This window comes from Artemia sp. Qi Xiang Cuo, chromosome 21 (genome assembly GCF_049724085.1).
Source record: "Artemia sp. Qi Xiang Cuo chromosome 21, ASM4972408v1, whole genome shotgun sequence".
Taxonomy (NCBI): Eukaryota; Metazoa; Arthropoda; class Branchiopoda; order Anostraca; family Artemiidae; genus Artemia; species Artemia sp. Qi Xiang Cuo.
The window spans coordinates 1,721,828-1,749,729 of NC_142814.1; the positions used below are offsets into that span (position 1 = coordinate 1,721,828).

The 27,902-nt window shown below is 36.2% G+C and overlaps 1 protein-coding gene across 1 annotated transcript in view; it reads left to right on the forward strand.

The window, feature by feature from the left end:
* Positions 1–27,902, forward strand: part of rho-7 (rhomboid family intramembrane serine protease rho-7) — a 93,909-nt gene that overhangs the window by 46,141 nt on the left and 19,866 nt on the right. The window contains exons 5-7 of the mRNA XM_089106534.1: positions 1,182–1,306; positions 5,874–5,975; positions 21,206–21,303. Coding sequence (XP_088962660.1) covers positions 1,182–1,306; positions 5,874–5,975; positions 21,206–21,303 — 325 coding nt within the window. The remainder of the gene's footprint in view (positions 1–1,181; positions 1,307–5,873; positions 5,976–21,205; positions 21,304–27,902) is intronic.

A 27,902-nucleotide genomic window follows, 5' to 3' on the forward strand; every position in this document is an offset into this window, starting at 1 on the left:
AACAAATGTAGACATAAGAAATCATTAAATGTAGTGAAAGAAAGGGGTATTGGAGGAATTGGCAGTAAATAAATTAAAGTACATAAACAAAGCAAAAAAGGGAAATTGGAGGAATGAACGAAAAAAGTAACAGTAGCGGTCATTGAGATTGATTTTGATAAATCAGTAAATAAATAACAAGAGTAAACGTAAATAAGTTGATAAATAAAGTAAATGGATATAGACTCAACGCAATCATAAAAGGTGTGAATAAATAAATAAAAGTTTATAACAATATAAATTAACAATGTTAAAATACTATCTTTAAACTTTGTTAATGAAATTTTGCTAGTTCCTCTCTAAGTCATATTTGTCAAATGAACTCACAAATTTGCCTACAACTGTCAAGTTCTTACGAAATTTGTATCGTTCAACTAATCGTAAGATTATTTTTTTAAATAGCATGGTTCCCAATTTAGGATTTCTTACTCTCTCTACAAGATAAATACGTAGAAACTTATTTTGGGAGGGCCCAAAATTCTAAAGCTAAGCACAAAATTAAGAAAAAATACATAAAAACTTGAGCTTTGCGACCATAATAGGGAACTGTAGAAATCAGGAGGTATCTCTTTTTGAGTGAGGCCTAAGGGTTGAAACAAAGGGTAAAAATCCTCTAATGGTTTTGATATTGATAGTTTAATCAATGTTTCAGTTGGTGAGTATTTTTTTACATGAATAGGTAGCAAGTCCATTGGCCGATCTTCCATCAGCTGGGATCCAACCCTGGGCTCCATGTTGCAAAGTAGAGATCGATCCACTGCACCACCACAGGATATTTTTTCATAAAACACTTTTAAATGTGCCCAAAACCTGTATATTTATGACCAGAAACCAAGGCCATATCCGGCAGGGGGGGGGGTAGCTGGTTTGAGCCCCCCTCCCGCCGAATTTTTTGTCCGAGTGGTCAAAAAAAGTAGCAAAAATGCAAACAAAAAGTAAAAAGTGACAAACATATAACCATATTTTTAATTCTTTTTGTAAAGTTTCTTTTGTCCCCCCCCCCACCCCTGATACGCCCTTGCCAGAAACACTTCTAAGATAAAACATCCCTCGAGTAATCTTCATATTTTCACTCCTTTTCTGGTCGTTGTCAGTCACCCCGGATTGCTCCAATAAATGGATTTTTCTTCTTTTATTTTCAGCTGCTGTGCATTCACTGGGTCAAGAACAGTTTCTAGGTCTTTATATATCTGGTGGTGTGGTAGCCTCATTTATGTCTCATCTGTATAAAGTAGCTACTAATCCAAAGGTTCTCAGTTTAGGAGCTGTAAGTCCGTTTTTTTTTTTTTTTTTTTTTTTTTTTTTTTTTTTTTTTTTTTTTTTTTTTTTTAATAACAAGCAGGTATGTTAATTTCAGTGAGCACAGTATCCGAATGAATTAACTTTTATCAATCAGTCTAAATTAATTAATATTAATCGTTTGATAAAATATTAATTTAATAACCTAACTGTTTCTCAATTATAAATTAACTACTAACCAGAAAGTTCTCCCTTTACGAGATTTAATATTAAAAGCTAACGAAAACTAAATTTCAATATTTATGTTTCAGTCAAATTACAGACCGAAATTAAAGCTTCAAAAGAACAGGAAATAAAAAAAAAATCCTAAATTCCTAGTAATTCCTGTATATTCTTGCATAAAAAAGAGCCTCTCTTGATCCCCAATTCAATCAATTTACTTAATAAAATCCCTTTCAATTGAAGTAAATACCAATTAAAATATATAAAACATATTTACTGAAATTGGATTTTTAAAATCCTAGAAGGTAGTTAAATTTTCAAATTGGCTTTCAATATATTTAAATGATATTGCTCACGCTGGGAAGGTTCTTTTTCCATATTTTTTTTTTTGCATTTTAGTGTTTGTTTTCTTGATTTATCGTGCTATTATCTGAAAATATTCCTGTTACTTTTTGTTACTCTTCAGCTATGTTTTTCGTCGCCTGAAACAAGTTTTTCCAAAAATAACAATTTTGTTGAAATTTAGTTGCAAACGCTATCTTGTGAAAAAAAAATTCTCTTTCGAAGGGTCTAATTGACGTTGCTGTGAGACGTCTCTAACTACCTGTATTTTGCAGTTCTCCTTGTCCGAATTTCATATTTTTCGATTTCTTTAAAGCGGTTTTTCCGTTTTGGCAGAAGTCGCTGATTTGCTGAACAAAAGTTCGTTACGTGGTCAGAAAGTTGGTTACATGGTCAGACTTATGTGTGCCCCAAAATCGTAATCAAATAATAAACTACATAATGCAAGACATACTGAAGAAGGATTCACCGTCCAGAGTATAACAAGAAAGTATTTTGAGCAGGGATTTTTTGGGGGGAGGGGGGGGGGGGTAAAAAAAAAGTTCAAAAGCGCATCAAAAAATTTTTTATACTCATTTTCTTGTGTATGATTCGGACAAACATTTCGGGGAAGGGGGTTCAGATCCCCTAGCTCTCTCCCTTGGATACTTTTAAATCAATCCCTTGGATTGATTTTAGCTTAGTGCCATTTTCAAAGGTGAAGTTACTACAGTTTAAACAAGGACTATGCCAAAGGGTTTTTCTATAAAACTTCGTTTGCGGATACTACTCCTTCTGTAGTACGAGTACTAATTGCGCCAGAGAGTAATGGCCTCCTTAGCCTAAGGAGGCCATTACTAAATTTGCCAGCAGTGAATGTTATGTAAAGGCTTCTGCATTCACTACCTTCTATTACAGTAGTTGATTTGCCAATAGTAAAAATAAAAGACGTAGAATTACTTTACTCTTTCATGCAAGGCCGTATCCAGAGGGTTTAGGGGGTTTAACCCCCCCCCCCTTGAAATGTTTGTCTGGCTCGTAAAAACGAAACAAAAATGCATTTAACCAAATTTTTGATGCGTTTTTTGAAGTCTTTTTGTAACCCCTCCCCCCTCCGAGAAAAATCCTGGATACGGCCATGGTTTTATGCCAACAGTAGGTGTAGCATTTGTTAAAAGTCTTCTTAGAAGTTGTAACAAAACTGAGGTACCTAGTACTTCAGCTGAAATCATAGCTTGTCCCGATGTAGCCTCTACCTCCGAAGGTTAAAACCTTAAATTCTATGGAGGTTGTTGCTAAGTGACTACCCACTATCTTGTATGTCTTCTTGACGATCTGATGAAACATCTCGAGAAGGAAGAGTCATATGCAGAAATCCTTCTCAGCGATATAGTAAAGGCGTTTGACAGCATCCAACACCTGATAGCTATTAACCGAGCTAAAGAAATGGGTGCTCGACAGTTTCTTGTGAGAATGGTTGCAAGCTTCCAGCACAAACGAAACCAATGTGTTTCACTCACGCAGGATGAAGCATCTGAATCCCAAGAAATATGGTGCGGAGCGCCCCAAGGGACAAAATTAGGACCACTGATCTTTTTGGTTGTTTTTAACCATGTCCTACCACATATACAAAGTCGCTGCAAGTTTGCTGACGACCTGTCAAGCATATCATTCCGCACCTTAGCAAGCCCAGCAGAGGAAATCACCACCTCATCAATATTTTCCCAGCTAAAGCATAATCTTGAAGATATAATGCTTACAGTTAGTGAAACCAAGAGCCATATTCTACGTGTTAGCTTTTTTAAATATGCAATTCCTTCCCAAAAAGACACTGAAGTTACAACTAAAGATGAAATAAACATTCTAGGAGTAATTTTCAAAAGAAACCTGAAATGGGATCCACATATACAGTCTATCCTCCAAAAGGCTTCCCTATACCTAAAATCCATTGCTTGCCTAACGCGGTTCAATATCCAAATTTCCATTATGCGCAGTCTATACTGTGTGTATGTCCGATGGCAAACCGAGTATGCTTGTCCCGTTTGACACCCAGGTCTAACGGCTATCCAAACCGAAAAGCTTGAAAATATTCAGAAGCGGGCGTGCCAAACAATGCTTGGGGCAAATTATACATCCTATGAGGACAGCCTGCAGAAACTGAGGCTTCAGAAACTATCTGAAAGGTGCCACGATCTCACGATGCGTTTCGGAAAAAAATGTCTAAGCTCTGATGTCCATCGCAAAATATTACCGGATTTCCAGGAATCACAGATCAATCGGCCAAAAACACGTAGAGGAGCCCTCACTTCGTCGTGCCAACTCCTTTGACCCCCACCCCAAATGGCATCAAAAAGGTACCTATCATCGTTTGTTCCATACTTCGTGAACCACTATAATGAGGAACTAGTTGAAAAGGAAAAGTTGTGAAAAAGTTTATTTATTTTTATATTTATTTATCTGATCTCATGTGTTATATTTTCTTGTTGTTTGACGTCCGCTGCTAGCTATAAGCTATTATGGAAATAAAGAGTTATTATTATTCTTATCTTTTGTTACATTTTATTGTAAAACTCCCTGTTAATTGTCGAAATTAAACTTGTCTATCAGATTAAATACGTTTTGCCGAAAGTCGCATTTCTAATTCATGCTAAGCCAATTCCCTTTTGCCATATCATACCTATGTTGCAGAATTTTCAAGCGATTTTGCCGGAATTAATATTCATTCTGTTTCATCTCAGGAATAGCTTACCTTAGGCTAATAAAAATAAGCCCAACGATATAAGCGATTTTTCTTTGAAACAAAAACCAACGCTCTAGCTATAGCCAATTCTGAGATAAAAATTTCTAAATTTTCAAACGCGTTTATCTCCCGTTTTTGGAAAAACAGCTTTGGCAAAACCCCTTTCAGGCGACGATTTGTTGATCCAGCACATTCAGCACTGCTTTCCATTGGCTTGAGTTGAAATTGTATCGTAACTGATTGTATAGATAAACTTCACTTACTTTACTTTCCAATTACAGTTAGACTTTAAAAACTTAATCCAAAGAAGCCCATACCAGACTTAAAATAGGGTGCTAAGTTTTCTTAAAACTTAGAATTCTTAGGGTTCTAATTAATTCCAGTTAGAGTTCTAAGTTATGTTTCTACGCTTAAATCAGCTTTCTGTTGGTTTTTAAATCGGCTTTCAAGTTTTAAAGAGCTAATTAAAAGCTGGTGTAGTCTATAAAGCTTTGCTTTTATAAGTCAGCTCCATGAGATACATAGTAAAATTTAATTTGCTTCTAAATCAACATTTTGATTTGTAATGTTTCGCTTTGGTGGCTTCGTCGAATTAACTCTATGAACTTGGAAGAAATTTTTGAATTGAATCTTGAAACTTTAGATTCACGAATTTTATGTTCGACCTTGCCGAATTGGCTTAAACTTCAAAACTTACATTCGTGTCGGTTTGTTCATATTCTTATGAAACTTCATATCTCATGTTTGTATGCCACGAAAACATGGCTTATCTGGATATTTTTTGCATCTCCACTTGCTGGACCCTTTGGCCCTGGCAGAAAACACGTGGCAACTCGGGCCTTTAGCTCTCGTGATCTTGTTTGGCCTTTGTAACTAATTTTAAGAAAAATATAAACAGCAAATAGGGAAGAAAAGACGTTAATGGCCTTAGATCTAGGATCAGGGGCGCCAATTAAGAGGGAGATCAATTGCCCTCCTAGATTTTGGAAATACTTTTTCTCGGCATTTTCATTGAAATAATCGGAAAAAAGTAAAATTGTTTCCTACACTAAATATATAAAAATACCTTTTTTGTGTCTTCATCAAAAAGAAAAATTCTTTGCCCCTTCCCTACATTTTTGTGAATTAACACCCCTGTCTGGGGCCTTTCTACAGTTCCACATTATTGGTTTGTTATTTCATAGTACTAAACCATCTCAAATATTAGTTTATTTGGAACCTATACTATTCCCCAGTTGACTCTACAGTTTTATGATTAAAAAAATGTTTAATTTATGGTTGTTAACTTTGATCGTTTTTTTTTTATTTTCAGTCAGGTGCTATTTTGTCCATTTTTGCGTTCATATGTTGCCAGATGCCTAATTCGAAGTTGGAGCTTGTATTTTTACCTGGATTTAGCTTCACTGCACAAACTGTAAGTCTGAATAACTCTCCTCTCTACCTCTCCTCAACTACCTCTGAATAACTACCTCTCCTCAAGGTAGAATAACTACCTTAGTTCCTCGTAGGGGTGGGGGGTGGGGGCTAAAAACGTCAGAAAGGGTGTATTTTACAAGACTAATTTTCTGTTTTTTTATGGTAGGTTTCTCTTAGATCATGACAGAGAATAACCGACTCCTTCCTCCCCGCTGTATCCAAATATGGCTGAAACCAATTTTTTGTGTAACAGTTTTTCGTACTCGGATAATTTAGCTACCCTTTTCTAATGTCAAGGCCTTTAATTATTTATATTGTATAATATAATTATTTTATTAGTTCTTATCATTTAATCATCAAATGTCTGTCTGTTTCGTCTGTTCAGTTATTCGTCTTGGGAATATTGAAGCTAGAATTTGTTGCAAGTAATCCTATAGCCACCTGCTGCAATATATATATATATATATATATATATATATATATATATATATATATATATATATATATATATATATATATATATATATAAATTCAATTTTGTGCATAAATCGGAAACATGATGTCATCATGATAAAATGCATTTGAATAAATAGTATTGCATAAATATTTTCATGTCATCGAGCTATCATATTTTCGTGTATTTTAGTACCGACAGAAGGCCCGGAGCACCAGGGTTCAATCCCCGCTGCAGCAAGGTTGGGTGACAAGCTAGTTACTTGTCCCTGTCTAAACACCCAGCAACTGAAACGTCGAATCGACACCCTATGCGCCAGCAATCGCTCAGGAGGATCTTTATCCTTTTTTTAGAAGTCCCGACCCAGAGAAGGGAGGCTAGGCTCTTTTGCTAGTATAAAATGGGGGGGGTGAGAACTTTCGGTTTTCTACCATGGTAATTCCAATGGTGACCATATCATTTAGCTCCGGAGTCATTTTGAGGGGTTACCTTTTTTTATAAAATTCTATAGATCTGTTTTCGCAATATACTTTTTAACTCGTGGTTGCCTGATCACGAATTTAGCTTAGAAGACTCCCAAGGGTTATGGTGCTTTTATACTTTTCAAAGTACTTAATAGCCCTAGTATTTGTTCGCGCTTGTATAATGCTTGTGCACCCCCCACCCCCCATTTACTAGCACTTTTACCATTTTGGCTTAGTTTTATATTATTTTTATTTATTATTTATTGATTTTATGGAGTATTCAGAGCCTAAATAAATATCTTCTATAAGCATGCGAAGTGTATTTTTGGTTTAATACCTTGGCATAAGTAATACTAGAATTGCAGTTAAACATAATTTATCTGACCGTTTTGTGATTGTTCTGGAACGACTCTGTCGATTCGTCGCTGGACCGCAAGCATGGCCATTATCAAGCTCTTAGCTAGCGTCTTTGATTTAATCATTTATTCATTTTCTGTATTTATTTTCTTTTCTTTTTGTTTTTCTTTTTGTGGTTCTTTTTTATATACCACTACGTGACATTCTATTTGTATTTGCGCTTCACCTCAAACGAGGCATCATCATAACTCTTGGGGGTCAAAAACAAGTAGAATACTCTTACTATCATTAAATGATAAACCGCTTTTAGTATATTCAGTACTAAAAATCAAGTTCGTGATAAATAAAGCTAGTGGTCTTATGTGACCACTAGCGGAGGAGTTGTCGTTTCTAACCACTAGCGGAGGAGTGGTCGTATGTGACCACTAGCGGAGGAGCGGTCGTATGTGACCACTATAAGAGGAGGAGAGGGAATATTTGTTGCACAGGCAAAACACTCATAAAATAAATTACCAGAATTTATAAATTACCAGGTACTTTAATTCTGAAGCTTTCTGTAAATACTTCTAAAACGTGTAACAATCGAATGGTCAAGACATCGACCCTGAGTTGAAACTAGCAAATGCGAATTGTACACCAGAGTCGAATCCTCTACGCACGTCCAAAAAGCACCCTCGAATTAATCAAAAAAACTTTTGCACAAAATAAGTTTATCAAAGAAAAGTAAAGAGCTCCGTTAAACCAAAAATGAGCAGAAATAAACTCAAATAGACTTCCATGCGTAAAACTACCACAAATCACCATCAATAAATAAATGAAACCCAAAACGAACAGAAATTGAAATAAATTACCGAGTCAAACTCAAAACGAGCAAAAATTAACATCAGATAGGCTGATAACCTCGACGTCTTCTCAAGAGTAAAACACAGTTTGTACTTTACTGAAAAAAATTACCATGGATTGTCAGTTTAATATATATATATTGATAATTATTCTTTAAAGTTGTAAGAATTCTTTTTTTAATAAAGTCAAAAAAGTGAAAACATTTAAAATGTATTTTGTTTTCAGTAAAGTGCAAATTATGTTCTCGTTTTGCTTTTCTTTTCTCGCTTGTCTTTACTTTTCTTATTTTTCTCGCTCTTTACTTTTCTTTGAAAAATCTATCATGTGGGAAAGGTTTTAATTAATTTCTGTTCGTTTTTTATTGACATAGTAATTTTCAAGCAAAAAAATAAGATTTTATATCTTTTCGGTTTTTCTAACAGTTCATGGTAACGAACTGTAAGTAAGAAGCGACCTGGCTCAATAGTAACCGAAACTCTAAAAACAGATTTTTGATACCAAAAGATACATCAAAATAATCAGATTTCTATGCTGATTTCAAATATATAAGTTTCATTAAGTTTAGTTTTACCTATTAAAAGTTACGAACCTGAGAAAATTTGCCTTATTTTCAAAAAAAGAGGGAAATATCCCCTAAAAATCATATAATCTTAATGAAAATCATACCATCAGATTCAGCGTATCAGAGAATCCTGCTGTAAAGGTTTCAAGCTCCTATCTGCGAAAATGTGGAATTTATATTTTTTGCCAGAAGAAAGATCACGAATGCGTGTTTGTTTGTTTTGTTTGATGTTTTTTTTTTTTTTTTACAGGGGTGATCGTATCGACCCAGTGTTCCTAGAATATCGTGAGACCGCTCATTCAAACGGAAAGTAACAGTTCTAGTGCCCTATTTAAGTGACAAAAAAATGGGAGGGTAACTAGGCCCCCTCCCACGCTCATTTTTTTCCAAAGTCACCGGATCAAAATTTTGAGATAGCCATATTGTTCAGCATAGTCGAAATATCTGATAACTTCGTCTTTGATGATGACTTAATCCCCCACAGTCCCAGGGGGAAGGGCTGCAAGCTATGAACTTTGCTCATAATTTATATCTAGCATTGGTTATTGGGAAGTATACAGACGTTTTCAGGGGGGATTTTTTCTGGTGAGGGGGGATTGGTGGAGGGTGTAAGTCGGAGGATATTTTCATGAAGGAAGGGAATTTTCCATAAAGGGTGCGCCGAATTTCCCAGCAATATTTAAAAAACGATCAGAGTTTAAATAAAACTAACAAGTTTTTTCAACTGAAAGTAAGGAGCAACATCAAAACTTAAAACGAACAGAAATTATTACGTATATGAGGGGGTTCGTCCCCTCGTCAATACCTCGCTCTTTACACTAAAGTTTTTTTTATTACTTTCAAAAGAGCTATTTATTCTAATTTGACGGCCTTTGGGATTCAAAGATCATTTTTGAAGAGTTGGAACAAAATTCGAACTTTAGCGTAAAGAGCGAGGTATTGACGAGGGGCGAACCCCCTCATATACGTAGTAATTTCTTTTCGTTTTAAGTTTTAATGTTGCTCCTCACTTTCAGTTGAAAATACTTGTTTTCCTATTTAATTTCTATAAGAATCGATATTTTGATTACTATTTATATGTTGGAGAAGGTGTTTCAACAATTTATAATCCTGACCCAAATAATATTGTTTAATTTAATTTTATACCTCCTCAAGTTGACCTGAAAATTAAAACTTAATGTCATTCCCAAAAAATTCTATCTATGCTCTTTGACAATCTGGATATACTTGCACTCTATTGATTTATTTAAATTGTAAGATCAGAAGTGGTAATAGTAATAGCTCCGAAAGTTTCAACTTAATATTCCCAGTCGTTTTCGATATATTTCTGAAGTGTCTTATTGGCAACTGAACATACTGAGCATTTTGATTTGGTTTTAAAGCATGATGCGCCAATTGCATAATTGTAGGGGTTCGACATACTCAATATCCCTAGAGATACAGTTACTGGACCCTTCTGCTCTTCTGAATAAAATGGATGTCTCAGAATTTTGACTGGATGTGTTTGGAAAATTAACGGGCATGGAGAAGGGCTGCTTGCCCTCCAATCTGTTTTTACTCTTACAAAGGGCACTAGAACTTTTAATATCCAATTGAATTAGCTCCTTAAAAGTTTTGATGATATGTTTTAGCTATTATAGAGCGGCGCTGCCCTTGATATTGCTTATATGCCCTTTTGGAAACCTGCATGGGTATAGTTTTTTCGTTTAATTGAAACTTCCCTTAAACGTTCCCTAAAAGTTTCACCTTAATCCCCTTTGCGTCATGAGTTACAGTAACTGTAGTGGTAGTATCAATGCTATACACATAGTGCATTCTGGCTAGTTCAAAATCCGCCACAACTTACCCTTAAAGACCTAACTTAATGATGAAAGCTTTTCTTGCGATATTGGTTTTTCAACTTTAAGAAAATCTGCATGCTTATATTTTGTTTTGATTTAGTTTAACATCCGCCTAAATATTCCTTAAGAGCTTCACCTTAATACTCTTAGCTTACGTTGGAGCAATAGTTATTGTAGCATTAGTAGCAGTATGCGCATAGCACCTTTGGTTTTTTCAACATCCCCTTCAACACACGCTGAAAGTTTCAGCTTAATAAGCGTGCCTGAAGTATTTCTGATACGTCCCCTTGACAACCTGCATGGGCACAGTCTGTTTCAATTTAGTTCCATACAGTTTCAATATTTCCCAAAAATTTTTGCCTTAATGCCCTTAGTTTTAGTAGCAGCAGTTATAGTAGTAGTACCAGTAGAATTAATATTAGTAGCCCTAGCTTTCAACTTCCCCCTCAAAATACCTTGAAAGTTTCACCTTCATACTTTTAAGCATGCTTGTAATAGTAGTCTCAGTAGTAGTAGGCCTACTGGTATTACTGTTAGCAGTATTAATAGTAATAGTGTTAGTGCTAGTAGCAGCAGTAATATTTACTTAATGGCTTTTGGTCAGTTGAACATTTCTCTCATCAAGTCAAGAAGTTTCAAGTTAATACAATTAGCCACGTTGCTGATATGTCCTTTTGATAACCTGTATGTTCATATACTTCTTGAGATTTTCCTCCCAATGTTCTTAGCCTTAAAGTAGTTGCAACTGAAGTAGTAGTTGAAGTAGTAGTAGTAGTAAATGTAGCAGTAATAGTAGTACTAGTAGTAACGTGCACACATTGCCTTTTGGTCAGTTGATCTTCTCCTTTAAGCATTCTCTAAAAGTTCCAACTTAATACACGATTTAATTCTTGTGCTACGTTCTTTTGACAATGTACATGCACATAGCGTTTTTTGATTTAGTCCAAAATTTCCCTCGATACTGTAAATGGAGCAGTGTAGTAGTCGTAATAGTATTGGTAGGAGCAGTAGGGGTGGTACTTGTAGTAGTAGTGGTAGCATATCAAACATTGCCCTTTTGATCATCTCCCTTATCATTTCCTGAAAGTTTCTAAATGTAGCAGTGATAGTAGTAGTTTGTGTAGTAGTAGTAGTAGTAGTAATAGCAGTAGTAGTAGTAGTAGATAGTGATAGTAGTAGTAGTGTTAGTAGTAGCGTGCAGATATTGCCTTTTGGTCAGATTAAATAAAAAAAATAAGTTTTTTTAACTGCAAGTAAGGAGCGACATTAAAACTTAAAACGAACAGAAATTAGCCCGTATATGAAAATGGATGTCCCCTCCTCAAGGCGCCGCTCTTTTCGCTCAAATTTGAATCTTTTTCACAACTCTCCTTTATAAAACAATAAAAAAACTTAACGCAAAGAGCGGGACATTGAGCAGGGGACAGCCCCTTTCATATACGGAATAAGTTCTGTTCGTTTTAAGTTTTAATGTTGCTCCTTACATTAAGTTAAAAAACTTGTTTTTTATTTGATTTCTGAAAGTTTTTGAATTAATGCAGGTTTTTCATTTGGCTCGCCTTACATGAATAATTGAACGAAATTTACATATTAATTTCACTTTTTTTAACTAATAATAACCTTATAATAACCTAAGTTTGATTTTTGTTCCAGTTGTTTAAGAATGACTCCTAAATCACAAAGGCTGTTTAATTAGAGTAACAATGTCTTTTAAAAGTTAAAAAAGAAACTTTAGTGTAAGAGCGAGCTATTGAGGAGAGGCAACCCATCTCATATACTTAATATTTTCTGTTCCTGTTGAGTTTTAATTTTGCTTCTCACTTTCAGTAAAAAAAAAACTTGTTTTTTATTTAATTACTGATCGTTTTTTTAAAAATATACGGAAATCCAGCTCCCCCTCCATGGAAGATTCCCTTCCCCCACGAGAAATTATCTCCATGGAAAGATTCTCCCACGTAACTTAAATTAGCGATATTTGCGGAACTAATTTTGTAAGGCATAGTAACAAAACGGCCAAAGAGATCGAAACTATCTTTATGAAAATGAAAATCACAAGTTGAGCAATTCTGAAATCACTGAAATGAATGGAAAAAAAATATCTTGTATACGTAATAATTTATGTTCGTTTTAAATTTTAATGTTATTCCTTACTTTCAGTTGGAAAAATCTTGTTTTTTTATTTAATGACAGCCACAAGGCGAAGACATACAATATCTCTGGTTTACTATCACATGAAAATCATAGTTATGAAGTTTCTTAAGATAAAATTAAATGCTAGGATTGGCCGGAAAATAACACAAACAAGTTATTACTGTTATCGGCCATTATTTAACAAAATTTGAACTTTAGAGTTAAGAGTGAGGTATTGACGAGGAGGGGAACTTCCTCATATAGGTAATATGAGAGGGTTCGCCCCCTCGTCAATACCTCGCTCTTTACGCTAAAGTTCAAATTTTAAATCATATCTATAAGAATGACCTTTGAATCACAAAGGCCGTTTAATTAGAATAAACAGCTCTTTTGAAATTACTAAAAAAAACTTTAGCGTAAAGAGCGAGGTGTTGAGGAGGGGAGGAACCCCCTCATATACGTAATAACTTCTGCTCGTTTTAAGTTTTAATGTTACTCCTTACTTTCAGTTGAAAAAAAACTTGTTTTTTTATTTAGTTTCTGATTGTTTTTTTAAATAATGCTGGGAAATCCTTCATGAAAATTCTCTTCCCCCGTGAAAAATGCTTCCATGGAAAAATCTTCCAACGTAACCCAATCTCCCGACCCCCCCCCCCCCGCCATCAGAAAAAAATCCTCTCCTAAAAACGTCTGTATACTTACCAATAACTAATACTATATATAAACAATGGGCAAAGCTCATAACTTGCAGCCCATCCCCCGAGAACTATGGGAGACTAAGTCGTTCTCATAGTCATAGTTATTAAATTTTTCAACTATGCTGGACAAATTGTCTAACTCAAAATTGTGATCCGGTGACTTTGGAAAAAAAGAGCGTATGGGGGGCCTAGCTGCCCTCCAATTTTTTTGGTCACTTAAAAGGCATTAGAACTTTTAATTTAGTTTGAATGAGCCCTCTCACGAAATTCTAGGACCACCGGGTCGATACGATGACCCCTGGGAAAAAACAACAAAAAAAAACAATTAAACACACATCCGTGATCTTTCTTCTGGACAAAAATACAAAATTCCACATTTGTGTATATAGGAGCTTGAAACCTCTGCAGTAGGGTCCTCTGTTACGCTGAATCTGATGGTGTGATTTTCATTACGATTCTATGACTGTTAGGGGGTGTTTCACCCTTTTTCGAAAAATAGGGCACATTTTCTCACGCTCGTAACTTTTGATGGGTCTGATGGGTGGACAGAACTTGATGAAACGTATATATTTAAAATCAGCATAAAAATCCAATTCTTTTGATGTATCTATGTGTATCAAAATTCCGTTTTTTAGAGTTTTGGTTACTATTGAGCCGGGTCGCTCCTTACTTACAGTTCGTTGCAACGAACTGTTTGATGATCTTCTCCTTTAAGCATTCTCTAAAAGTTCTAGCTTAATACCCAAATTAATTCTTGAGATTCACTCTTTTGACAATGTGCATGCACATAGCGTCTTTCGATTTAGTCCAAATTTTCCCTCAATTTTTTAAATGGAGTAGTGTGGTAGTAGTAGTAGTATTGGTAACAGTAGTAATGGTGGGAATTGTAGTAGTAGTAGTGCTAGCATGCAAATTTTGCCTTTTTGATCATCTCCCTGATCATTTACTGAAATTTCCAAATTAATATACTCATTCATTGCTGAGTTGCGACCTTTTGACAATTTGAATATATATAGCTTGTTTTGATTTAGTTCAACACTCCCCTCATCATTCTCCAAAAGGCTCACATGAATGCCCTTCGTCGTTGTGGAAAGTAAAATTGAAACATGTGTATCTTTCTAAATCAGAGGTAACGCAATAGCATTGCCTATAGTAAGGCCATAAGGCCTCAATGTTTTGTTGTTTTGTTTTTTTTCCAGAGGCACTTCATATGGAAGGGAGGGTCGTATCACCTTCAGGGGGGGGGCTCACTTTGTTGGAATCGGAAGTTTTAGTTCCCCTTTTTTAGAGTCAAAAGTGATAGTAAGGCAACTATCCCCCCCCGCCCTTTTGCCCCAAATGTATCCGATAAAAACTCCGGGGTCAACACAAAGCCCCAGGGCTCGGGGGTAAGTGTTGTAGGTTATGCCCTGGGGGGATATATGGTTTTTATGGAAGGGATGATCGTGTAAACCTCAGAGGGGGTTCATTTGATTGTAAATCGGAATTTCTAGTGCCCTTTTTAAGAGTCAAAAGTGATCAGAGGGTAAATAGTTCCCCCAATATCCTTTTTTCTCCAAATGCATCCGATTACAATTTTTAGATAGCCATTTTTTTCAAAATAGTTTAAAGTTTAAATAACAAAAACTCCAGGTCGTTACAACCCCCCAGAGCCCGGGGGCAAGTGTTTTGAGTTATGCCCAGGGGGTATACAAGGTTTGGTGTATAAACTTACATGTGGTTCATTTAATTGGGAGTTTAAAATTCTGGTTATATTTTTAAGAGTCAAAAGTGATTGGAGGGCATCTACCCCCCCCCCCCAAAGAAAAACACATACCCTCTTTTCCCCAAATGTATCCGATAAAATTTTGAGATAGGCATTTTGTTTGAAATAGTCCAACGATCAGATAACAAAAACTTCGGGGTCTACATAACTCCCTCCCAGATCCCGGGGGAAGGGTTTTAACTTATGCCTTGGGGGCTTATAAGGTTGTCATGGAAGAGGTGGTCGTTTAATGACTAGAAATTGAAAGTTCTAGGTCCCTTTTTAAGAGTCAAGAGTGATCCGAGTCAAAATTATTCCGCCCCCCCCCCACAAGCTGTCTTTTCCCCAAATGTGTCAGATCGAATTTTTGATATAGTCATTTTGTTCAAAATAGACCAAAGATCATATAATAAAAATCCGGGGCTCACACAACCCGCAGAACCTGGGAGCAAGTGTTGTAAATTATGCACAGGGAGCAAATAAGACTTTTATGGAAGGCATGGTCGAATAAACTTCGGAGGGAGCTCATTCAATTATAGATTGGAATTTTTAGTGCACTTTTTAAGAGTAAAAAAAGTGATCGGGGGCAACTATCCTCCCCCAAGGCCCTTTTTCCCAAATGTATCTGATCAAAATTTTGAGATAGCCATTTTATTTGAAATAGTCTAACGATAGATAACAGCAATATTGGGGTCAGCATCTCCCCAGAGCTCGGGGGCAGGGTTGCAACTTATGCCCCGGGGCATATAAGGTTTATATGGAAGAGTTGGTCGTATAAACTTCATTGCCTATAGTAAAGGCCCTATTGCTCCAAGGTTTTATTACTTTTTTTCCCAGAGGCACTTCATGTGGAAGGGATGGTCGTATAAAATTTGGAGGGGGATCATTCGATAGGAAATTGGAAGTTTTAAGTCTTAGTGCCCTTTATAAGAGTCAAAAGGAATCGAAGGGCAGCTAGCCCCCATGCCCTTTTTTCCCCCAAATGCATCCAATAAAAATTTTGAGATACCTTTTTTGTTAAAAATAGTTCAAAGTTCAGATAGCAAAACTCCGAGGTCGACACATACTCCCCAGTGCTCGGGGGCAAGTATGTAAGTTATCCCATGGGGCATATAGGAATTTCTTTTGTATTTATTACAACATTGAAAATAAACATTAAAATTACAGTAAAATTAAATTTTCAACTGATGATCTTTCAGCAATTAATATCATTATCAAACAAATATGCAGTTTAATATTAATTGTTCTGTCCAAGACTGTTCGAGACAAATATTGTTTCACTACAGACAAGAGTTTGATACTGCCCCCTTCCCTAACTGTAAAAGTTTAAAGCCTACTGCGTTATTGGCGCTTCACTGAACACGAATTATACTACAAATATTTTTTTCCCAGGTATTACAGCATTGAAAATAAAAATTACAGTGAAATAAAATTTTGAAATGACCAGCTTTCAACAATTAATATCACTACATCAAGTTTTCAGTTTGATTTTATTAGTTCTTTCCAAGACTGTTCAAGATGCATATAGTTTTCAGTGAAGTGCCAATGACGCTGTAGGTTTTAGACTTTTACAGTTAGGGAAGGAGGCAGTATCCAAACTCTTGTTTATATTGATTTTTGGTTGGTTTAAGCTTAATTGCATATTAAATTTAAGTTTTACTTGTTTTAAGATTTATTTATTCATTTATATTCGTACCTTTTGTATGTTTTTTGTTATCATTGTTTATTTAATTTCTTTTCGTTTTGGGTTTCAATTATTCTTTAATAGTAATTTCTGGTCGTTTTGAGTTTGAGCTATTGTAGGCTCTTATTTAATCTGAATTTAAGTTTAATATTGCCTTTAATTTTCTTTGAAAAGCTACTTTTTCAGAAAGTTTTTTTTTAATGAAATCTATATGTCACAATGTAAACATACACAATATACACAATTTATATGTAAACAATGAACGAATTGCTTAACTTACAGCCTGAGGACTCTGGGGCGGTTGACAGCCCCAAAGGCATAATTACTGGGCCTTTCAACAATACTGAACAAAGTAGCCGTCTTAAAATTTTAATCGGATGTGTTTTAGGAAATATAGCCCTGGAGAGGGGGCTGATTGCCCTCCACTCATTTGGACTCTTAAAAAAGGCACTTGAACTTCCGAATTCCAATCAATTTAGCCGCATTTGATCAGAAGCTTGTACAACCACCCGTTTTGCAAAAACCTTATACACCCCGGGGCTTAACTTACAACCCTTGCGTTAAGCTTTGGGGGGTTGTGTCCACCCTGAAGATATTATTGTTTGTTCTTTGGACGATTGTGAACAGAATGGCTACCTCACAATTTTGATCGGATGCGGTTGGGGGAAAGAGGGTGTCAGGAGGGGCGGAACTATTTGCCCTCCGCTACGTTTGATTCTTAAAAGGGAACTAGAACTTTACATCTCAAATCAAATACGCCTTCTCTAAAGTTCACACGACCACCCCTTCCATAAAAACCCTATGTGCCCCCAGAGCATAACTTACAACCCTTGCTCCCCAGATTATGGGAGGTTGCGTCTACCCTGAAGGCATTGTTATGTTATTTTGGACTATTTTTTTGAACAAATGGCTATCTCAAAACTTCAATTGGATGCATTTGGGGAAAATATGGCATGGGGGGGGGGCTAGTTGCCGTCCGATCACTTTGACTCTTAAAAAGGGCCCTAAAACTTCTTATTTTCAATCCAAAACCCCCTCCGAAATTTATACGACCACCCTTTTCATAAAAACAGTGTATGTCCTTAGGGCATAATTTACAACCCTTGCCCTGAGGGCTGTTGGGTTGTTGTCATCCTGAAAAGCATAATTACTGGACCTTTCAACTACGCTACAAAGTGCCCTGGTCTAAAAAGAAAAAAAATAAATAATGCATTGTGCCCACATCGCTCTTTACTTAAGCAACGCTATTGCGCTGCCTTTGATTTGCAATATGACTATGTATTATCCGAATCGATAAGACTCGATCTGACACTGAAAATCAAGTTCACGATAAATATAGCTAGTGGCCGTTATATTATAAAGGGCTATATTAAGGGCTATATAATCGAAAGGTCAAAACTATGAAAGCTGAAAGTAGCAAATTCGAATGTATACCCGAGTCGAATGCTTTACACATGTCCAAAAGTGCTTCCGAAGCTCCCTGGATTCAATTAAAAAATTATTGATTAGACTATAGATGTGTTCCCTGCTCACTCCTTTTTTGAATTCAAACTGCGAATTCGAGGAAGAAGAATAATATTTACTTTTCTAATTACTCTATCAGTTTACATAAGATGCGGTAATCGAGGGGAAAGAACCACATTCAGAGGAATCTTTACCCTTAGTTAGAACAGGCACCACAATACCGGCGCAAAACGAGTCGGGAACTAGGCTCGAATTTAAAGTTACCTGATTTAAATTTCTCATCGCATCAACAAAACTCTACCTCCTTACTTTAGAAGAATACCATATAACAATTGACACCACAAGTGTTTTTTTAAGCTGTAAAATTGTAGAGCATATTTAGGTGGAGACGGGCGTTTTCCCCCGGAAAATTCCCCATCACCTTTGGAAAATTCCCTCCGCAGAAAATTCCCCCATACGCAAAATTAAGGAGTCATGGAGAAAGTACAAAATATGTGCCTCAAAACATGCATCAGAAGTTCTAAGGGGTAACAAAACGACGAGGTATCAAAAATGGTTCTAGGACGAGGACTGGTTGATCACCAATCACTTTCGACTTTAAACATAGGACTATAACTCTCAAATTCCGATCAAATGAGAATACTTCGAAGTTTATACGACCACGAGGGGAAGATTGAAGATAAGGAGGGGGCAGCCCGCCTCCTATACGGAATAAATTTTGCTAGTTTTAGGTTTTAATGTTACTCTTTATTTTTATAATAACGATGCAGACCAGACATATGCCTTGAAATCAAGAGGAATTATTTATTAATTTTTACCTCTACCTCTCCTTCCTTAGAACTACTTCTGTATTTATCTGAAAGCTCAATGAGAGTGAGGAAGTTTTTGCATTAAAATGTACCATTTGAGGGAGCCGCCTCTCCCTAACTGCAAAATGATCAGAGAACCCTACTGTAGAGGTTTCAAGCTCTCATCTACAAATATTTGGAATTTTATATTTTTCTTTTCTGAAAAGATCGCAGATGTGTATTGTTTTTTTGTTTTTTTGTTTTTAAGGAATAATCGTATCGAACCAAGGGTCTAACTCGATTGGGAGAGGGCTCATTTGAACGAAAATTAAAAGCTTAAGTGTCATTTTAAGCAACCAAAACAGATTGGATTGCAATTAGCCCCATTCCCATGTCCATTTTTTCCCGAAAGACATCCGAACGAAATTTCAAAATATCCATTTGTTTCATCATAATTTAAAGGTCTAATAAATATGCTGAAGGAAGGCTGATTGAACATCGATAACTTTTGACTCTTAAAAGAGGGACTAGAACTTTCTATTTCCAATCAAATGAGCCTCCTCTAACATTTATATGACTGTCCCTTCCATATGAAGTGTGTCTGATAAAAAAATTAGTAAATAATAATAAATTGAAGGATTAGTGGATATACTAAACAGTTTGGTACTTTATATGGTACTGTGGTACTTTATATGGTACTATGGTACTTATTATGTTACTTTAGGCGGCCCTAGAGCATTACCTACTGATCTGGTTTATTTCGTTTGCACTTTTGCTCAGAAATGTGGTGAACTGATGGTTTTTTTTTTTATTTCGTTTCTGAAAAATGCTTGTTAAGTTTCATTGAAATATCAGGTGTCTGGTCACTTTGTTACCCCTTAGAATATCTGATTTACATTTCGAGATATCCACTTTGTACTACCCACTGTTGTAATTTTCCGTGGGAGGGGGAATTATCCGGGGGCGGGGTGGGCTTAGCACCATTCTTGGTACTGACGCTACAAAACCTATGCCATCTGAAGTAGACCATGTGAGCCAATACCATTTGTATCTAGCTGTGGTTCATATAACGAACTAGACCAAAGAAAAAAAATAGTAGTATTCAGTTTACAGCACAATTCCTAATCGGGGTCACAGACCTTATAGCAAGAAATTTATCAAATCAACTATTCTGTTCATATCCCGAGTGGCCATAATTACTAATCTTTTAATTTTATTTAACCCACTCCCTCCAAAATAGTCAAGTTCAAGTGTTTTCGAAAGTGAGGAAAATTTATTATAACAAAGAAACAACAACTACAGATTAATGGTCATCCCGAGAAGTATAAAACTTGTTCGAGGTGGTGGCAAAATATTCATTAGAACATCATAGGCAGCGCAATAGAGCAATGGGGGCAAAACAACATCCAGTTTACAACACAGTTCCTAATGGGCATCACAGACCTAATTGGCAGAACAAACATTTTCATCAAGAGTACTATTTGATTCATAATTTCTGAGAGGCCTAATTAATTACTTACTAATTACTAATAATACCGTAAATTACCAATTTATTGTATTATTTGTTTGTTTAATTTTCGCAAATCGAATATTTGATTCACTTTTTAGTGAATTAATTCACTTTGTGGTTTAATTCACAAATCGAATAATTCTATTTGAATTAATTTGAATTTGTTTGAATTAATTGAATCAATTAATTTATTAATTTGGTTGCAGATTTTATCAGGTGAAGAATAGCCAACTGTAGAATGTTGTACCTACTTGCCTTTACTAGGGAGTTGATAAGTAAACAGACCGTTACTAGTTACAACTTTTGATTTCACATGCAGCGCTAAGGTCATTACCAACTGATTGGCTAATCTTTTCTACTAAATCAAACTTATGTTTCTGAAGCATCCTGCGCTAAGTGGACAGACATATATAATGTGTTGAATTGATGTAGAATGAATGTCGCTGGTGAGGCTTGAGAAAGGTCTTTCTAGCACAACCCACGACTGGTGCACTAAAACGTCGAAAGAGTAGAATTTCAAAGTGAATTTAGAAGGCGACTGGGGTGCCAAAAAATGAACTTCTGAAGGATCAATTACTAAAATATAATATAACAACACCGATCCAATAAATAAATAAATAATAATAATAATAATAAAACAAAAATAAACATGGGTTATGTTTATTATTAATATTTTTTTTTTGTTTCAGGCGTTAATGGGAGCTATTGGATTAGACGTTGCGGGTATACTTTTCCGGTGGAAGTTGTTTGATCATGCTGCTCATTTAGGTGGTTTTTTATTTGGAATGTAAGTTTTTCTTTTTAATCTTTCAATAAAAGTGAATTCTAACTGGAATTCATACTTATGCATTTCTGGTCTATATGCCGGGGGCATATAGACCGTTACCACTAAGGCCATAACGCTGAGAGCGTGTAGGCCATCATTGCTGCTTAAGCCTTGTTCTGTGTAGACTGTTGTCTCTTTAGGTAGCTCTCTTTTTGGATTGTAAGCTATTTTTTTACTCTGTCTATCGCTTTCTTAAGTACGAAAGACTTTTCATTACTAACCGTTGACCGCGAAAAAAAGTTTTCTTTGTTGACAAAGTTAGAAATATTTGATTGTGTAATAATGCTGCTTACATAGATGGAGTTGAGGGCTAATGCGTCGAGTCGTTGCCAGGGAATTAGTGAAATATTTTATTGGAATTCATAAAAGTTGACACGTTCCCTGAGTCATTTATTATTTCATTTGCTGTTTTTACGTAAATAGAAAAATGGCCCGCTGTGGGCCAAAAATCGGTTTCCACTGCATCACCCACGACTCTTAAAGCAGATATATCCCTAGCCATAGCTCCATACCCACACAACTTCCCGCCCACCGTCTCGCACGTCCCTGCACTCCTCACCAGTCAAAATTATAAGTCATTTTTAATTTTTATAAAAGTTCAAATTGTCTTTCTAGAGGTTTGATGGGCTAAATTGCAATATGAACCTCTAAATCAAACAGTTCGTAGTAACGAACTGTAAGTAAGGAGCGACCCGGCTCAATGGTAACCGAAACTCTACAAAGCGGGATTTTGATACCAGTAGATACATCAAAAGAATTAGATTTTAATTCTGATTTCAAATATATAAGCTTCATTAAGTTTAAGCTTAACCATCAAAAGTTACGTGCCTGAGAAAATTTGGCTGATTTTCGAAAAAAGGGGGAAAGACCCCATAAAAGTTATAGAACCTTAATGAAAATCACACAATCATATTCAGCGTATCAGAGAACCCTACTGTAGAGGTTTCAAGCTCCTATCTACAAAAATGTGGAATTTTCCATTTTTTTCCAGAAGAAAGATCATGGATGCGTGTTTATTTGTTTGTTTGTTTTTTGTTTTTTTTTTGTTGTTTTTCTCAGGGGTAATAGCATAGATCCAGGGGTCCTAGAATATAGTGAGAGGGCTCGTTCGAGCGGAAATTAAAAGTTCTAGTGCCCTTTTTAAGTGACCAACAAAAATGGAGGGCAACTAGGCCCCCTGCCACGCTCATTTTTTCCCCAAAGTCACCCGATCAAAATTTAGAGATAGTCGTTTTGTTCAGCATGGTCAAAAATATAATAAATATGTCTTTTAGAATGACTTGATCCCCCAAAGTCCCCAGGGGGAGGGCTGAAAGTTATGAACTTTACTCAATGTTAACATATAGTATTGGTTATTGGGAAGTATACAGACTTTTTCAGAGGAGATTTTTTCTGGTAGGTGGGGGAAGGAGAGGGTCGGGGGCTATATGGAAGGATCTTTCCATGAAGGAAGTTTTCATGGGGGAAGGGACATTGCTATGAAGGGGGCGCCGGATTTCCCAGCATTATTAAAGAAAAAGATCAGGAATTAAATAAAAAAAAACAAGTTTTTCAACTGATCAACTGATTGTGCTTAAGAGGTCATTTTTGAAGTACTGGAAAAAAAATTCGAACTATAGTTTAAAGAGCAGGGTATTGACTAGGGGGCGAACCCCCTAATATACGTGTTAAAATTTTATGAATATAGAAGGTCGTTACGTAAGTTAATTCTAAGTTAAGTATATTTATTACTAATAAAAACGTTCTTAAATAAAATTAAACAAGTTTCGAGAAAGCCATTTAACCAAATATAATATTCAAAATTTGTTTTAATTATTCATATACGGTGAGACAAAATCAAAACCTTTATTAATTCAAAAACGTTCAGAAATTAAATAAAAAAAACAAGTTTTTTTAACTGAAAGTAAGGAGAGACATTAAAACTTAAAACGAACAGAAACTATTCCGTATATGAAAGGGGCTGTCCCCTCCTCAACGCCTCGCTCTTTACGCTAAAGTTTGACTTTCTCACAACTCTATTTTTCTAAACAATAAAAAAACTTTAGCGTAAAGAGCGAGGCGTTGAGGAGGGGACAGCCCCCTTCATATACGGAATAATTTCTGTTCGTTTTAAGTTTTAATGTCGCTCCTTACTTTCAGTTTAAAAAACTTGTTTTTTTTATTTAATTATTTATATAGAGCATCCCGGCTGGGGTTGGGAGAACAAGTAAGCTCCTCGGCCATGTCCCTACATATACCCGTCTCATAACTCCTTGCTCATACAACTCCCCATCCCCCAACCCACCATCTCGCAGGCCCCTGCACTCCTCATCAGTCAAAATTATAAGTAATTTCTAATTTGCAAACAAATTTAAAAAAAAGCTTCAAAGGCCTTTAAGGCTGTAATTACAATGTGAACCTCTAAATTATCTTCGTAGAGCATCCAGAACATGAGGGAAAAACGGGAGGGGAAAACAGGGCTTGCTCCTCTTCCTTATCCCTCATCCAGAACATCAGGGAGCTCCTCATCCAGAACATCAGGGAGGGGACAACAGGGCTTGCTCCTCTTCCTTATCCCTCATCCAGAACATCAGGGAGCTCCTCATCCAGAACATCAGGGAGGGGAAAACAGGGCTTGCTCCTCTTCCTTATACCTCATCAAGAACAACAGGGAGCTACTCATCCAGAACATAAGGGAGGGGAAACCAGGGCTGGCTCCTCTTCCTTATCCCTCATCCAGAACAACAGCGAGCTCCTCATCCAGAACATCAGGGAGGGGTAAACAGTGCTTGCTCCTCTTCCTTATCCCTCATCAAGAACATCAGGGAGCTCCTCATACAGAACATCTGGGAGGGGAAAACAGGGCTTGCTCCTCTTCCTTATCCATCATCCAGAACATCAGGGAGCTCCTCATCCAGAACATCAGGGCGGGGAAAACAGGGCTTGCTCCTCTTCCTTATCCCTCATCCAGAACATCAGGGAGCTCCTCATCCAGAACATCAGGGAGGGAAAACAGGGCTTGCTCCTCTTCCTTATCCCTCATCCAGAACATCAGGGAGCTCCTCATCCAGAACATCAGGGAGGGGAAAACAGGGCTTGCTCCTCTTCATTATCCCTCATCCATAACAACAGCGAGCTCCTCATCCAGAAAATCAGGGAGGGGTAAACAGGGCTTGCTCCTGTTACTTCTCCCTCCTCAAGAACTTAAGGGCGAACCTCATACCTAACATCAGGGAGGGGACCACAGGGCTGGCTCCTCTTCCTTATCCCTCATGTGTGAAGGTCTTGCTATTTAGAGTGTACTCTGGAACTGATTATCTCAAGTAAAGCATTCAAATTATATCCAAGCCAAACCTTATTTTATAACTCTGGGTATTATATTGAAATACCCAGGGACTGTCTAGACACGTATATCATGAGGAAGCTTGCTAAAGTTGAAATAGTTCATATAAAGGTCCCCGCATTGCAACTTCTCATCAGTCAAAGTAAGATTAATTTCTATTTTGTATCAAAATCTGAATTGTTGCTGTTGGGGTTTCACCCCTGTTTCTTTTCTTTTCAGATAAATGACCTGTTTTCTTTTCCGTCATTACCTTTGCTTAGGTTTGCCTACAGGATAGTTTTCAATGACAAGTTAAAGTCTCGTTGCTTAGCTATAGTAGTTTTGCAATAAGCAAGCATTCAAGCTAAATTCTATTTATGTCTTCCTGACCTAGGCCATTGAAAGATAATATTATTCAAAAGAAGCCAGGGATTTGCACTTTGATTTAGTGGATTGGTCAGAGCCAATCTAAAGTCCACCCCTACAGAAAGTGCTTTTGTACAGAAGCGTGTTTTAGTTAGTAGTCTACTTTGAGACCCCGTTTAGGGATTCTGTATTGAGAAGTTGTGGATGTGTGTTTTTGTGACCTTTTGGAAGAATACAAGTTAGCTATTTTCTATAGCCTTGTGAGATTATTTTTCCTGGAACCCAGGAAGGGTAGGAAAAAGAGTTTGCGAAAAGTACCGGCACTAGTATATCGACAGGGGTGCCATTTACCCTCCAAAGAGACAGTTAGAGATATTAGGGGTGACCCAGGTGGTGGTACCCTTGGCCTCGAAAGTTAGCTGTTTGATCACGTTACCATACCCTAGATCAGGGTATACCGTAATAAGGGTGTTAACATACTCTATAGATACGGTACAGTAGTGGTGACCACGAGACATTCCATTACAATATTTGGCGCTAGCGAGGCTTTCCCCTTCAAATAAGTGGTGTAGCACCATTTCCGCGCCAATATCTGGTGGCAACCGTTGTTACCAGCACAATATTGCCTTATTAGTTCTTGAGGCTAAAATTGCACTATAAACCTCCAAAAACAAGACAAAGTATCTAGCCTATTGTACGTAGTCACAACTATCTTCCAATTTCCATCATAGTTATTTATGTCACCTAGATTGTCAAAATAGAATAAATGGGTTATCTATATGATCATTGCTATGAAAATCATAATTAAGGTTTATGCACTTGAAATTTTTTTTTAAATTCAGATTGATTATTTGCAGCCATTTTTTTTTTTTTTTTTTTTTTTTGGCAACTCGATTTTTTTTTTTTTTTTTTTGCGAGTTCAGATTTTATGTACTTACATTTTGATGCGATTTTGCAAAGCAACCACAAAGCGAAATTCTGTCTGAATACAGGGAATCGTAATCGCAAGGGTCTGCGAGTGAAAACTTAAAGCTATTTATAAAAACCTAACAAATTTCGGTTTCTAGTGCTTTGTACAGTAATTTATCATTCATTTTGTCTGTTATACTGTCATATTATTTATAAAATTATAATTATTGTTTATATTGTTTTTGTAGTATAAATACTTAATGGTTGGCCTCTTCAAAAGGGAACATGTAAATAAAACAATTCTTACTGCATAATATGCACAAAATTCATAGTCAAAAAATTTCTGGGTTGCTACCACTTTTATTCACACTTTGTTTCTTTTTTTTATAAAAGTGTTTTCGTTTGTTCATTTACCTGGTTTGTTTGCATTTTATATATTAGTGGCAAGCGCCATCTAAATTTTCGTGTCATCAAGACAGTGCTCCTAAGGAAAATTCTAAGTATTTTATTTGAAAGCTAGAGACTGTACAATAGATCAAACATTTATGGAATGTTATAGATAGCTCCTTTCCAAGTAAATATGTCGATTTGTAAAATTGGTAAACTTGCTAACATGAAAATATCGATGGTATTTTATCGCCAATTATATAGATGGTATCGCCAAAAATTAAAATACGAATGCACGCATAACATTTTTTTTTAAATGTCACTAAAAGGGGAAACAACCCAGAAAATCTTTTGACTATAAATTTGTGCATATTATGAAGTAAATATTGTTTTATTAATAATTTTTCCTTGTGACCCTTGCGAGGATAGGCTGGGTATAAAAGGTTGGAGATGTTCCGGTGTTGTGAGATGATTTGGGGTGTTGTGGGCTCAGTGGCGTCAGGGTGGACCCTTCACGAGTTGGCCTAATCAGAACCGTGATTGCAAACGGTGCTGCAGGGTGACCTTGAGGAGGGGTGCCCGTAAAGGAAATTGTACACTTTTAGAGGACCAGCACTGCACAGAATTCCGGTTAGTGTATAATTCTTCTGGATTTTTTTTTTTTTTTTTTTTTTTTTTTGGTTGACTTTTTGGACTGGAAAACCTGTTAAATTACCTATTATGGGCTGCTCTGCCATTGTAGCATAATATTTGTACAGGAATACATAATAAGTCAGAGGTATTAGACTTGAGATTCCTTGTGCAGGACGTCACCTTTTATGGATAGACTATCTATATTTCGGACAACATTAGGCAAGAAATTTTAGCAATACAATTTCAAAAAAAGTTGTTTGGAAGGTCAGGAATGACTTCTTGGATTGAATTGATACAATGTCGGGGATGTTAGGGGTCGACTTGACTTAAATTTTGGCTTGAGGGGCTGGGGCTGTGGTAAATAGGAAAAAATCATATACGAATCTAGATCATCAAAGTAATCTATCTCTAATATATCAGGTATGGGTTGAGAGGGGGGTGGATCAGTTTGAAACTTACAGATTATCGGGGGGATAGAGGACTTCAAATTTGTATTTAGGGGGGAGACTAATTGTTATCTCTCGATCCACTTAAAAGTTTTTGCGCTTCAAACTCCCAGTTGACTTAAAATGTATTCATGACTAACCACCGAGGTAACCTGAAAGACACTTCGTCTTCTACGTTCATCAAAATAGCACGGAAAATTATTTGCCTTTATTTGTGCTTATTTTTTGTTTAATGTAGCTCTTTACTTTTCTTCGAAAAACTTTTTGAGGAAAAAGTTTTTAAAAACTTCAGAAACACATTTCCATCAACAAAAGACATTTTGACAAACTTTATTCTTGGGCTTAGGACCAAATATTCCAACTATAAGTGTTGGAACACAAAAATAGTCTAACAAATTATTAATAACCATTGACAGATGCTCAATATTTCCAAAAATATTGTCAACTATAGATTTTGAGCTTTCTGTTGCTCACCAACATATATTAATAGCAAAGCCAAAACTTAACACCTTATTAAA